This window comes from Asterias rubens, chromosome 8 (genome assembly GCF_902459465.1).
Source record: "Asterias rubens chromosome 8, eAstRub1.3, whole genome shotgun sequence".
Taxonomy (NCBI): Eukaryota; Metazoa; Echinodermata; class Asteroidea; order Forcipulatida; family Asteriidae; genus Asterias; species Asterias rubens.
The window spans coordinates 1,887,885-1,902,094 of NC_047069.1; the positions used below are offsets into that span (position 1 = coordinate 1,887,885).

The following is a 14,210-nucleotide window of genomic DNA, read 5'->3' on the forward strand; positions in this document are numbered from 1 at the left end:
TTCACTTGTGAGAGAACTGTGGGAAAATAAGGTGTTGTTTACTGTGATGTGTAAGATAGTGTCAGAAGTGTGCACATCTGTATGTTGCGTCACTTCCTTTTCAATTTCTTTTTGTCAAAGCTTTTTATTCTCCTTCTTTTGATGTAAATAAATGTTGAGCAGAAATAAATCAGTTTCTAAACTACTCATTATAAAGCATGATCAATTTTAATAAGTTATTACAGAAGGTTACCATCCATGAAAATATCTCCCATTAATTTAACGGCTTCTCAACAAAAAACTACAACACCTCAGCAAGTAATATTTTTACGGAATCTTTCTACCATCATTATCTTAAGAACTTGTAAATCTGTGGACATTAGAGAGGATTCGCAAGTCTGCGGATACAATCACAGATACTGCTACGTCGACACTTTGTGTGTTCACGTGACGCGTATTTTGCATAAACGTTAGCAACGGATACAGGAGCTCATACACGTCAAAGAAAAACAGATACTGTTGTGCAGACTTTTAGTTGTCTTTTTGTCCCAGATTGAAGATATTGTCAACAAAATTGCGTTCACCAGTATCGTGCTTGGTCATTTGCAAGCAAATTGATTAAAAAAAATGCAGTGTATAAAACACTGGGGTCTCTATTGGTCATGCTTGTCGGAAAAACACTTGTGATAAATGCAAGCCCCCTCAAAGGTGACACATACCTATATTTTGCGGAACAAAATCCAACATGCGGCTGACGTGAATGGATACGGTTATCATATCTGTATCTGTATCTGTATCCGTACGCTTGCGAAACCCTTCTTATATCTCAAAACCACTACCACCTTTTAAAAAAAAATTCACAGGTTAGTTTTATTGATTTTATCTAAATATTAGACTGAAAACAATCAAAGAATAAGGAAACTGAAGGTATACCTTAACTTTAAGTCTGTGTCTAAATAGATCCCTGATTGTCATAAGCTAAAACTAGAAGCTTGTTTATAAACACTTGTATATAAAACACATACATTAAATATTTGTTATATTCCATAATTATTTCAGATTGATGTTAAAATTAAAATACTGTTGAAAAAATAAAGTTTTGAATTCATTACTCTAAATAATTACCCCCTCCCCCCCCCAAAAAAAAAAAAATTAAAATAAAATTAAATTAAAATTCCAGCATATAATTCTGTGCATAAAAATTAACAGTGGTTTCACATAATAAATCTAGAAATATAAAGCCTGAAAGACACTTTTATGAATACATTAAAATGTCAAATTTGTATCCTTCAACCAAAAGATTATGAATTTGTCTTCAATATTTTAGGAGAAATGACGTGTTGTACATAATATCAACTCAGTATCAAAGTAAAAATCATTTTTTGATGACTAAGTTTACTTTTAAAATACATTATCTGTAACTTTTTCTCAAGCATAAAATTTCAAAAAGAGCGCTCTAACATATGATGTCATTAAGCCTACTTCTACACTAATTGTGGTCATTTGTTTTAGTAATTTTAATTCGACAAAAGAAATCATTAGTCCTAAGCCCAAACACCTGATGTCTAGTTATTATTACTATTATTAGTGTGAATAATATTATTTATTTTGGCTCGAGTTCAAGAAAACAATACATGTCACACAAAGTTAATTTTAAACTGTAATGATCAAGGAATTTCGTCGTTGAAAGTGCCCTCTTGCAGTAAAATAAACTACAGTAATTTCATATTGAGACCGAGTTGACGATTGACGATGGGCAGTCTAAGGGATGTAATTTTCCAATCCTACGATCTTAATCACATTGATGTTGAAGTACACCGACAGAGTAGTGTGGATTATACCAGCAACACTAAGCCCAAACAATACCATGATGGCACGCACCGCCGAGTAAAAACCAGGCAACCTGAAAGCAATAGATTGAATAGGCAACATTTAGTTCCAAATGTTACCTACCTTGTGATTTATTTTGTTATTTCTACACACACTACAGTGTTAGAGTAACTATAAATATAACTATGAATAGTAAACTTGCGGGTACAACCATGGGTAAAAACTCTTGTGAAGGAGTGGTGGCTCTGAAAAGAGCCGGTTTGGTCTGGACAATTCGAACAGTATCTGCTCATCTTCAGAGCCACCACTCCTTCGAAAGAGGTTTTACTCATGGTTGTACCCGCAAGTCTACTATTTAAATATTTATATTTATAGTTACTACCCTAATCATTATATTAATGTAGTTACTCTTATTCTCCACACCATGCAAAGCTTCAAACACCATTTACTACAGTGTTAGTTTGATTGTAATGACAAGAAAACAGTTGTAATTTGGGTCGTATGCCTAGAAGAAATTCTTCAGTCTCGTTAGAAATCTGGAGGTTGTTGGTTCGAGTCCCACTCTAGTCAATTTATCTTTGTTCAACCCCACTTCATTTAAAATTCACCCAGTTCCATTGTGGTTTTTTATTTGATAGCTAAAATAAAAAGTCGCATCCCCTTAAGGTGATCCCTTGGCTGCCGCTTCCCAGGTTGTAGCGTAAACTTGGGTGCGATCCCGTCAGCTAACGATTGAATGGCTTCTGACTGGCACCCCCGAACAAAGATATTGACAAAATAGGGACACCGCCAATATAGGGCTAGATAGCTCAGTTGGTAGAGCGCCGGCATGTTAATCCGGAGGTCTATGGTTCGAATCCCACTCTAGTCAATTCTTTGTTCAACCCCAAAAATCATTTCAAAATTTACCCAGTCAGTTTCCCTTGTGGTTTATATTAATATCTGAAACAAAAAATCGCATCCCCTTAGGGTGATCCCCTAGCTGCCGCTTCCCAGGTTGTAGCGTAAACTTGGGTGCAATCCCTGGCTAAACGTCAGCTAACGGTTGAATGGCTTCTGACTGGCACCCCCGAGCAAAGATATTGACTAAATAGCTCAGTTGGTAGAGCACCGGCATGTTAATCCAAAGGTTGTTGGTTCGAGTCCCAAAAAGCATAGTTGGCCCTGTTAAAGTATTACTGGTCATATTAAAGATTACAGCATTTGGCCCTGTTAAATATTACATCATTTGGCCCTGTTATTACAGCATTTGGTTCCGTTATGGTATTACATTTGGTCCTGTTCAAGCATTTGGCCATGTTAGAGTATTATTGGCCCTGTTAAAGTATTATTGGACATGTTAAAGATTACAGCATTCGGTCCTGTTAAAGTATAACAACATTTTGTCTGTTAAAGTACATTTAGTCCTGTTAAAGTATTTCAGCATTTGGCCCTGTTAAGGTGCATTAAGGGACATTTGGTCCTGATTAAGTACTAAAAAGCATTTGGTCCCAATAAAGTATTACATCATTTGGTCCTGTTAAAGATTACATCATTTGGTCCTGTAAAAGATTACAGCATTTGGTCCTGGTAAAGTGTTTAAGAGAGCACTTGGCCCTGTCAAAGTGCATTAGGACATTTGGCCTAGCTAAAGCATACAGCATTTGGCCATTTAGCATTTGAACCTGTTAAAGCATTACATCATTTTGCCCTGTTACAGCATTTAACAACATTTGGCCCTGTTAAAGTACAGCATTTGGTCATTTTAAAGCCTTACACATTTGGCACTGTAGTGTAAAGTATTACAGCATTTGGTCCTGTTAATAATTGAAACGTACGTCCATGTTATTGTGTATTAGGACATTTGGCCCTGCTACAGCATTACACCATTTGGCATTGTAAAAGCACACATCATTTGGTCCTGTTAATAAGGTGTATTGAAACATACGTCCATGTTATTGTGTATTAGGACATTTGGCCCTGCTACAGCATTACACCATTTGGCATTGTAAAAGCACACATCATTTGGTCCTGTTAATAAGGTGTATTGAAACATACGTCCATGTTATTGTGTATTAGGACATTTGGCCCTGCTACAGCATTACACCATTTGGCATTGTAAAAGCACACAGCATTTGGTCCTGCTAATAAGGTGTATTGAAACATACGTCCATGTTATTGTGTATTAGGACATTTGGCCCTGCTACGGCATTACACCATTTGGCATTGTAAAAGCACACAGCATTTGGTCCTGTTAATAAGGTGTATTGAAACATACGTCCATGTTAATTGTGTATTAGGACATTTGGCACTGCTACGGCATTACACCATTTGGCCCTGTTAAATTATTTACAGCATTTAGCCCTGCAGCATAACACAGCATTAGACCCTGTAGTATTGGACACGTATTTGGCCCTGTTAAAGCTTTAACATTTGGCCCTGTTTAGTCTATAAAGTGTATTACATCATTTGGCACTGTTAAAGCATTACATCATTTGGCACTGTAGTATTGGAACTTTTGGCCCTGTTAATGTGCATTAGGACAATTAGGCCCTGTCGGCATTACACCATTTGGACCTGTAAAGGATTTGGCCCTTTAAGCATTTCAACATTTAGCCCTGCAGCATACAGCATTTAGCCCTGTTAAGCATTACAGAATGTGGCACTGTTGGGACATTTGGCCCTGTTAGCATTATTACAGCATTTGGTCCTGTCTATATAAAGTGCGTATCATTTGGCACTGTTAAAGTATTACATCATTTGGCACTGTTAAAGCATTACATGTACATCATTTGGTCCTGTTAAATCATTACAACATTTGGCCCTGTAGTATTTGCAAGTTGGCCCTGTTAAAGGCAGCTGGACACTATTGGTAATTGTCAAAGACTAGCTTTCACAGTTGGTGTATCTCAACATATGCATAAAATAACAAACCAGTGAAAATTTGAGCTCAATTGGTCATCGAACTTGCGAGATAATAATGAAAGAGAAAAACACCTTTGTCACTCTAAGTTGTGTGCGTTTAGATGGTTGATTTCGAGACCTCAAGTTCTAAATCTGAGGTCTCGAAATCAAATTCGTGGAATTACTTCTTTACTCAAAAACTATGGCACTTCAGAGGGAGCCGTTTCTCAAAATGTTTTATACCATCAACCTCTCCCCATTACTCATCACCAAGAAAGGTTTTATGCTAATAATTAGTAATTGAGTAATTACCAATAGTGTCCAGTGCCTTTAAGGTGCAATATGACCATTGGCCCTGTTAAAGTACGCAGCATATCGCCATGTGGAAGTGTTACAGCCCTAGGTAAATAGACATTACAACATTTGGCCCTGTTAAAGTGTACATTGGCCCTGTTAAAGTGTACATAATGTACATGGGGCCCTGATAAAGCATTACAACTTTTGGCCCTGTTTAGGTGCAATAGGGCATTTCAGCCATTCCGTGGTATTTGCGCTTCATAGTAAAAAATTTAAAATGGTTATCGTTGAAGTTTTAACATTTATTTTGAAACAAGAAAACCTAGCGCTTCTTCTTCTAAAAAGACTTTATACAAATATTCTTTATTGTTTTTGCGACAGCCTTGGGAGTAAAGGGTAAAAAGTGTACACAAAAGTCTGAAAAATCCTTGAAATTCAGGTTTTGAAAAAAAAATCATGAATCAATAGATGTTCAGATTTAATCATTATTTATAAACAACAAAGAGTCATTAGTAAGGACAGCCAAAATTAAATATGCCTTTTTGAACTATTAACTTTTGAAAAATGGGAGTTAATTTTTACCCTCGTTTTACTGTCACGCGAGTCACAAAAAAAATGATTATAGTATTTTTTCTATTATAGACCCTCAACATTTTTTTTCTTCTCTCTCATAATAGTGGTCTTTTCAAAGGGTCTTTCAAGAATTAATTAGTATTTTTTACCTAGGCCTTCTACCTAAACAAAAAAAAACACCCTCGAGTTTGACACGTGAGTCACGACTAATGCACTTAATGCACATGGTTAGTAAAAGCTACCAAAGTATTCTGGGGATGATGTCTATGGAATGTTACCAAAGCACCCCCAGCCCACTGGAACATACTACTATGCCCCTGAATTTATAAATTTTTGTTAGAACAATGAATTATAACAGTGTACAATTGTAACCTGGCACACTGTCAGCAGATCATGTTGAACTACATACACTGCATACTGCACTGTACAATGTGCTCACATCTGCATAATTTACCTGCATTATTTAAATAATACAAGGAATGATAAACTTAAAACAAGAACAAACAAAGATATTTGATGAAACTGGGTATTTTAAGACAGTATTCTTAAGTTAGTTTTGGAGGGGGGCATCAATAAAGAAATTACTTATCAGATTTACATGTACTCAGCCTAACACAGTCTAATGCCATTAGAACTTGACACCAAAATTGGTGGTTTCTTAACCACTCTGCCAAGCGTAGTGAGAAAAAAGTCCTTTACCCAATCACAAAACAATATAATAATTTCTAGTAAGGGTTCTCTCTATGGGTTTGAGGGGTTCTGAAAAGAACCGGTGGTTTAACAACTCAACGTTTTGACCAGACAGTGTTGTTAAACCGCCAATTTTTTTCAGAACCACCCCAACATTACCATGTTTAAGTCAAAGCCTGTTCAGATAATTTTTCCTTTAAATGTTGCTTCAGGCGTTTCTTCCTTTTATGAAAAGATTCAATTTCAAGTTCTGAGTGTTCTGAATGAAATAAAATGTTCTTGTTATGCAGTATCCTGTTTAGTTATTGTATATTTTCTCACTTGTCACGCGAGTCACAAACTTCTGTCACGCGAGTCACGTTGCATTTAACAAATTTTCAATTTTGTAAAAACTTTTTATTTTGTACTTTTTATAGTATAATATAGTGCTTCTCTTGTACTTAAAAAAAAAGTGATCTGTAACTAAAAAGTTCCTCTGAGTTCTCACGACTGGGCAATGGCATACAGGGATGCAACACCTTTCATTTTTTGGCAGTCACGCGAGTCACATTTTTGGAACTCCTATAAAAACATGATACCTACACAATTTGTTTTCCTTTTTTATTTTTTGTTATAGGGCTCTTCACTAAGTTTATATAAATTGAGTTACATGAGAGCCATGTGTTATATTTTGGAGTATAGATCTTTCAAAAGTTGGAAAACCAGTGAGATTGTCACGCGAGTCACAATGGAATGGCTGATTTGGCCCTGTTAAAGTATTACAGCATTAGGCCCTAGGTAAAGGCATTACAACATTTGGCCCTGTTAAAGTGTACATTTGGCCCTGTTAAAGCATTACAACTTTTGGCCCTGTTTAGGTGCAATAGGGCATTTGGCCCTGTTAAAGTATTACAGCATTAGGCCCTAGGTAAAGGCATTACAACATTTGGCCCTGTTAAAGTGTACATTGGGCCCTGTTAAAGCATTACAACTTTTGGCCCTGTTTAGGTGCAATAGGGCATTTGGCCCTGTTAAAGTATTACAGCATTAGGCCCTAGGTAAAGGCATTACAACAATTGGCCCTGTTAAAGTGTACATTGGGCCCTGTTAAAGCATTACAACTTTCGGCCCTGTTTAGGTGCAATAGGGCATTTGGCCCTGTTAAAGTATTACAGCATTAGGCCCTAGGTAAAGGCATTACAACATTTGGCCCTGTTAAAGTGTACATTGGGCCCTGTTAAAGCATTACAACTTTTGGCCCTGTTTAGGTGCAATAGGACATTTGGCCCTGTTAAAGTATTACAGCATTAGGCCCTAGGTAAAGGCATTATAACATTTGGCCCTGTTAAAGTGTATTAAATGACATTTGGTCCTGTTAAAGCATTACAAGTTTCGGCCCTGTTAAAGCGTTACAACCTTCAACCCTTCAACAATTTGTAACAAAAAACACAATGTCCACAGATTTACATTAAAAATACCACACCAACTAAAGATAATGATAGTATAAAGTGTACCTTAAAATATTAAATGCTGAGGTGCTGTAGTTTTTAAGAAACGAGTAAAACTATTTCATCACAAAAAATACGTTTTTACATGCTAAAATAATTTTCATATCATGATCAATGAGACGAAAATTATTTTCATGACATTTTACACATTTCTCACAAACTACAGCACCTCAGCATATAATATTTTCAGGGAAGCTTTCTACTATCATTATCTTCAAACGGTGTAAGTTTAGTGTAAATCTGTAGACATTGTATTTTTTGTCCTACAAAAAGTACCCAAATCCTTTAAGGTGCACTAGGACACTTGACCCCGTTTAAAAGTGTTATAGCATTTGGACTATAAAAGTGTACTAGACATTTTGGCCCTGTTAAACTGATTGCAACATCAGGCCCTGTTAAGCTGTCAGAGGACCATTTCGCCCCAGTTAGAGTATTAACAAATTTGGCCATGTTATAATTAGGTGGTGTATGGGAACATTAGTGTTAAGTTGCATTAGAACATTCGGTCATGTTAATTGGTTTATAAGAACATTCGGCATTGTTAAGGTGTACGTATAAGAACATTTGGGTCCATTGTGCATTTAACATATCTTTGGCACGGTTCAGAACCGTTCCTAAACATATCTTTAGATCACATACAAATGAGACTGGAGCTGTCAAAGGACAATAACACACTTGATCGCGCATCCGTAAACAATATATTCAATATAGCAAACATACCTTTTCTCTGCCTGTGCGCAATATCCGTCAAAGTAGTACCAGCGTCCCTTGATGTACAGAAGACCAGCTACACTCGCTAGAACTAAAAAAGACATGATAAACGATATGGATGTTAGTGATTTATTCTTGAATTTTGAAGGCATGATATTGAAAAATACTACTTACTACTTGGTATTACCCTCGACCACTTACAAAAGTTTGGTATGTTTTTCATTTTGAAACATGTCAAAACTGCTTCTTCTTTTTTTATTCTTTTTTTTATGCAAGTCGCCCGACACACAAGGCCTGAAGGCCACTTCAAGGTGTGGGCTACAATTATTTTTTTCCAGAGGCCGTTTCCACCTACTCCTTGGGCTGAAACAGGGTTACCCCCTTTACAGTCCATACGAATGTAGGCTTGAGTATCATCAATTCAAAGCCTGGCCGGTAGAGCAAAAAGCACTACCTCCCCAATTTTATGTAGCAAGTGTCACGACCGGGATTCGAAACCACACCCTGCTGATCAAACACCAGTGCTTGAATCCGGTGCTCTTAACCGCTCGGCCATGACATTGCTGAAACATCACAGAATTATTAATTTCGGGTTGAACAAATACACAGAATTATTATTTTTGCGTTGAATAAAGACAACTTTACTGGAGCGGGATTTGAACCAACGACCTCCAGATTAACGTGCCGGCGCTACCTAGCCCCTGTTAGCAGTCTCCCTAATGTCAATATCTTTGCTCTAAGGGCTCCAGTCGGAAGCTATGCAGCTGTGTAGCCGAGGATCACACCCAAGGTTACATAACATATCAACCTGGGCCAGACTTCATAAAGCTGCTTAAAGCAGAAAATATTGCTTAACAGTTCTCTGCTAAGCAGAAATGAGCAGGATACCCAGTCACACATTGTACTTGTAACACCATAGTTTGGCTGGTAACCTTAATGTAAGGATAATTTTGTTAAGCTTAGCTTATTTTTGTGCTTAAGCAGCTCTATGAAATAGACCCTTCCCATGAAACATGTAAATTGCACATAGCGCGTGCGCACTAACGTCTTGGTTGGCAAAATGTGGGAACATCGCGCTGTTTTGTACACGACTAATGGGTGCGTGACGCAGACGCGATTGCGCGTCTGCTTAGTGCACAACTCTATGGTGTTTGCCAACCAACAGGGTCTGTACGCACGCATTGGGCCCTGCTCATAATTCCTAAATAAGCAGAAGTTACAAAAACTTCGCCCTTGGAGTACAGGTATAAATGTACAAAAATGGACATAGTAGATAGCCTAAGGCTCGAGCGGTACCGAGTGATGGATATGAGCGCCATTGACCCCTTGCACGCGCGTCACACGCGGCGACTGATCCCACGCTCACCATGTTGGTGGTCAATAGGCTTATGTGTAAACGCCGCTTCACCTAAAAATGCGCACTTCACTGAATAACACACGTTGACATTGACCACCAAAATGGCGCATCCAAGATTATTCTGATGATGACGTCAGGTGAAATGGGTCAATATAAGAAACCACTATTACTATTATTATTAACATTAAGGGAATAAAAGGGTAGTGAAGAGTTCTTACACACGTGTTTAAAGCCGGCAGGGTGGAATTGCCGTGTGATAAAAAAATACAATTACCGACACTTTGACAATTGAAAATTAGAGGTTTGAAATATTTTTCTCAGAAACTTTGTGCAGAGTCTGTAACGCGTGGGTTGTGTGTACGCGCGCACGTGCTTAGAAATAGATTATGCACGCGCTTGGAAATAGATTACGTGTGAGCGCTTAGAAATAGATTACACGCTGTTACTAATATAGCTATGAATTGCATTCCGCGTGATATTTTTGCGCGCCTGACATGCGCAAGCCAGCCGGTAATAAACACTGGTCATTATCACCCCCACGTGACGCGCTCTCCACCAATATGATTAGAGAAACTGCCTGGGGTATTTATGAATGAATAATAGTACTATTATTAAGCCTTACCTGGGTTCAAAAACTTGGCAGCAACCCACAAAAGTATCAGGAAGATTGGTGTGAATTCCAAAGTGTTCTGCCTATAAAAGAAGTGAGCAAAACATTGCATAATTTCACCATGCTTGAGTATGAGGGATGCAAGATTGAAACTTGCTTTTGAAATTATTGAAAATGGACTCCATGACTCCAACTTCTATAACACGGACAAAAGTGTATATCAATTATGGTACATAATGGTCTGTTATTAAAGTATGACAGAGGAAGCTTGCCGGGCTCTCGCCAGGCTGCCTTGGGGGCCTGGCACAGGGGCCTCGACTTAATGGAAGGACGGTCATTTTGGAGCACGGCAAAGTGCAGAGTCGGAGGCATTTCGATTTATTTTATTCACAATATATCGCCGACAATATATCGCGATATTCGATATAATCGCGATTAATTAAATTTGACATCATCAGTCTTCAAACTCCAAGTGGTTTTGTAGAAGAGACAGTCATAGCATAAGAGAGGTGTTCTAATGACCTATTCTTCTGGTTTTACTCCAAACCTATGGGGTGCAAGATGTCTCAGCTAGCAAATACATTGCGATATTTAATCGATATCGGGATATATCGCGATATATCGATATTTCGATTAAAACCAAATCCATCCGATATCGTTTCCAAATTAATATCCATCCGAAATCGTTTCCAAATTAATATCGTGATATCGCCCAAGCTTACGTGGGGGCCAGTAGCGCTCCGTGCCCCACAAGTATGCGGTGAAGACTTGGTCTGTTGATGTACACTTTTGTCCTCCAAATGTTATAGAAGTTCTTTGGGGAAACAAACATCTTAACAATAACAAAAATGAGCTCAAAAGTAAAATGGATCGCTGTTTTTGGACCACCCTGTTTGCTTGAAACACTCTCACCTCCAAATTGTTTTGGGGAGGAGATTATCATTAGTATAGTCTAGTTGGTCCAAGAACTGAACCTTGAGGAACAGAAAAATCAGGCACAACAGGATCGGATGACTTGCCAATACAAAAACTTTGATGTTGACTTTCCAATATCACACACTCTCCCAAATGCACAAAAGTAGGCCGATGATCGGACGGTGTCAAAAGCCTTACTTAACCTTCTCATTACAAATTTCTTTTGACACAAACAGCCCCTGGTGCTCACACTGTTTGGCCACCCAAGCGTGAAGCATACATTCTCACACAACAGAAAGCTTGCGATCAAAGGTCAGTTTCCCAAACTCTATCATGAAGATTTCATTTTAGAGCCGATAAAGTACATGTAGGCTATAGGCCTACTTCCTCCTATAACAAAGAGACCTGTTGGGATTGACAAACAAGTTCCGGGTCTTTATTTGGTCAGGTTCTGAAAACCCATTTACAACCATGTGACACACCCGTCATGGATCTTTCCACTCTAATTTGAAAGGGGTTGCATAAAAGCAACCTTATTATATTTTACCATCATTGCAAAGACCATACCATAGGCCTATCTCTCTTAATGAAAGTAAGCTTGAGTTGCTCTTTGGTTTGAGTAGAGGGTGTTTTTCATGATTTTAACTTAAAGGCAGTGGACACTATTGATAATTACTCAAAATAATGATTTATAGTAAAAAACCTTACTTGGTAACGGGTAATTGGGAGAGGTTGATAGTATAAAACAGTTTGAGAAAGGTCTCCCTCTGAAGTGACATAGTTTTTGAGAAAGAAGTAGTTCTCCAAGAATTTGATTTTGAGACCTCAGGTTTAAAATTTGAGGTCACGAAGTCAAGCTTCTGAAAGCACACAACTTTGTGTGACCAGGGTGTTTTTCGTTCATTATTATCTCGCCGCCTTCAACGACCAATTGAGCTCAAGTTTTCAATTGAGCTCAAATTTTCACAGGTTTGTTATTTTATGCGTATGTTGAGATACACCAAGTGAGAACACTGGTCTTTGACAATACCAATAGTGTCCACTGTCTTTAAAAGGTTAGAGACATAAACTAGAAGAATAAATCCTTACTGAGCTCTGAAGCCTCTGTCGAAAGCAGGGTCACGTCCACTTGTAACTGGAGGTGAGATCTTGTATTTTTGACGCAAACTCCCAACATGCTTGGCCATTCCAGCTGAAGGAAACAAGGTATCAAATGATAAGTCTATATAAATGGATAACTACAAAAAGGGATATATCAATCAGGTAAATAAGTTCCTATATTATTTCATATCGAATGAAAAAGTGGTGGCGCCATACGGAAACTTTTCCCTATAAATTCATCTGCATCCTACCAACCAAATCAATCAAGATGCATTTCCAGCATCCCATTATAGTCACTGAATTAGTCAAAATACATCTCATGACGATAGCGGAACTAACCAAATATCATAGTTCTAGGAGTATCTCACGCCCATTGATAACAGAAATTAAGATTGGAGTCAGGGTGGGCGGTGCTGGGCAGCCCGAGCATTCTGTCTGATGAGCAAAATTGTCCCACCCAGGCCAGGAGTGCGTTTTGGCGACCCCAACCAGAAACATTGGTCAACGGTTGAGCATTTCCGCGCGTTCGGTTGAGCGCGGTGACGTTGCTGCTCAGACCAACTGGTAACAAACTTGGTGAGTCAGTTGGGCTTTGGTTGGGGTCGCTAAAACGCACTCCAGCACAGATTTAAAAATGTCTGCGACACTGTGCATAGACCTTATGCATTGACGTCATCCAGCCGCCATCTTTGAGGTCAAACGGTGACGAAACAATCAAAACGCACATAGATTGGCCAATGAACAACCTCCTTTTGACCTCAAGGCGAGGGCGCCGTACTGAAATGACGTCATGTGCATAAGGTCTATTGATCTCTGAGCATAGCTAATAAATGACAAGGCATATCAATCAAATGTCACAGAACACAGAAAACAACAGGTCATTTTTAACTTCCTTCCTCATGTTCAGTTCGTGGTCCCAATAACGTTGAACTTGATGAAGTATATTTTCCCATAAACAACACTGAATGTGAACGAGCCCCATCAACACTACAGTGCCAAAACGCTGGACTCCCCGCGCTTCTTGAACATGTTGAAGCGGAGGGAGTCCAAGTGTAATTGGCACATGTGAACCAAAACATCACAAAAAGGGGACCGCCAAAAAGTAAACCACAATAATGACAAACTTCACTCTGCTTTACTTACTTAGCTGCCATGCATGCAATAAGGACACAATGGCCGGAGAAACCATGGCTTGGTCACTTAGAAGGCTACTTAAAAGCTCTCCATTCGAAGCCATGTTCACAAAATATCAATGTTTCTAACTCGGAACAAGTAAATGGATTGTGTGAAGGAAGAAATTGAAAAGTTCACGCGCTAACAAAATAATATAAACTCCATCAACTGTTGAGGGCGCTATGTAACTTTTATGGAGAGCCGGCACTATCTCCCGGCCAAAAAGCCTTAGAAGTTCCCGCATGGTTCCCGGGAGCCAAATCTTATCACGAAAGACTGTTGGCACCAGTGGTCTATCTATCTACCTATACTAGAATATCGTCATTCGAGAAATTATGTGCTTCAGGTTTAGGGTTAGATCACGAATGACATCGACCATGATGGAGCCCCGCCCCCCTTTCTTTTCACTGTATATGCCTAACTCATGATCTGAGGAACTCCCGACTTCTCACAGCGGGTTATTGCCGATTGGAACAACCGTGGAGCAACTTGCCGAATGAAATTGCATCATGGCTCTCAGTTGTCTTCCTATTAACCAATTCAACATTAACTGGGATGGCACATCGCTTTGATGACAGTTTTTAAAACTTTTGCATTACCCTGG

At 38.6% G+C, this 14,210-nt stretch overlaps 1 protein-coding gene across 1 annotated transcript; it reads right to left on the bottom strand.

Moving 5' to 3' along the window:
- Positions 1 to 1,199: 1,199 nt before the first annotated feature.
- Positions 1,200 to 13,728, bottom strand: LOC117293276 (microsomal glutathione S-transferase 2-like). The gene is made up of 5 exons (XM_033775512.1): positions 13,577 to 13,728; positions 12,422 to 12,524; positions 10,430 to 10,500; positions 8,460 to 8,541; positions 1,200 to 1,882 (listed from the first exon to the last, which is right to left on the bottom strand). Exons 1-5 carry the CDS (start codon positions 13,668 to 13,670, stop codon positions 1,741 to 1,743), a joined length of 492 nt encoding a protein of 163 aa, XP_033631403.1. The 5' UTR covers positions 13,671 to 13,728; the 3' UTR covers positions 1,200 to 1,740.
- Positions 13,729 to 14,210: the final 482 nt, after the last annotated feature.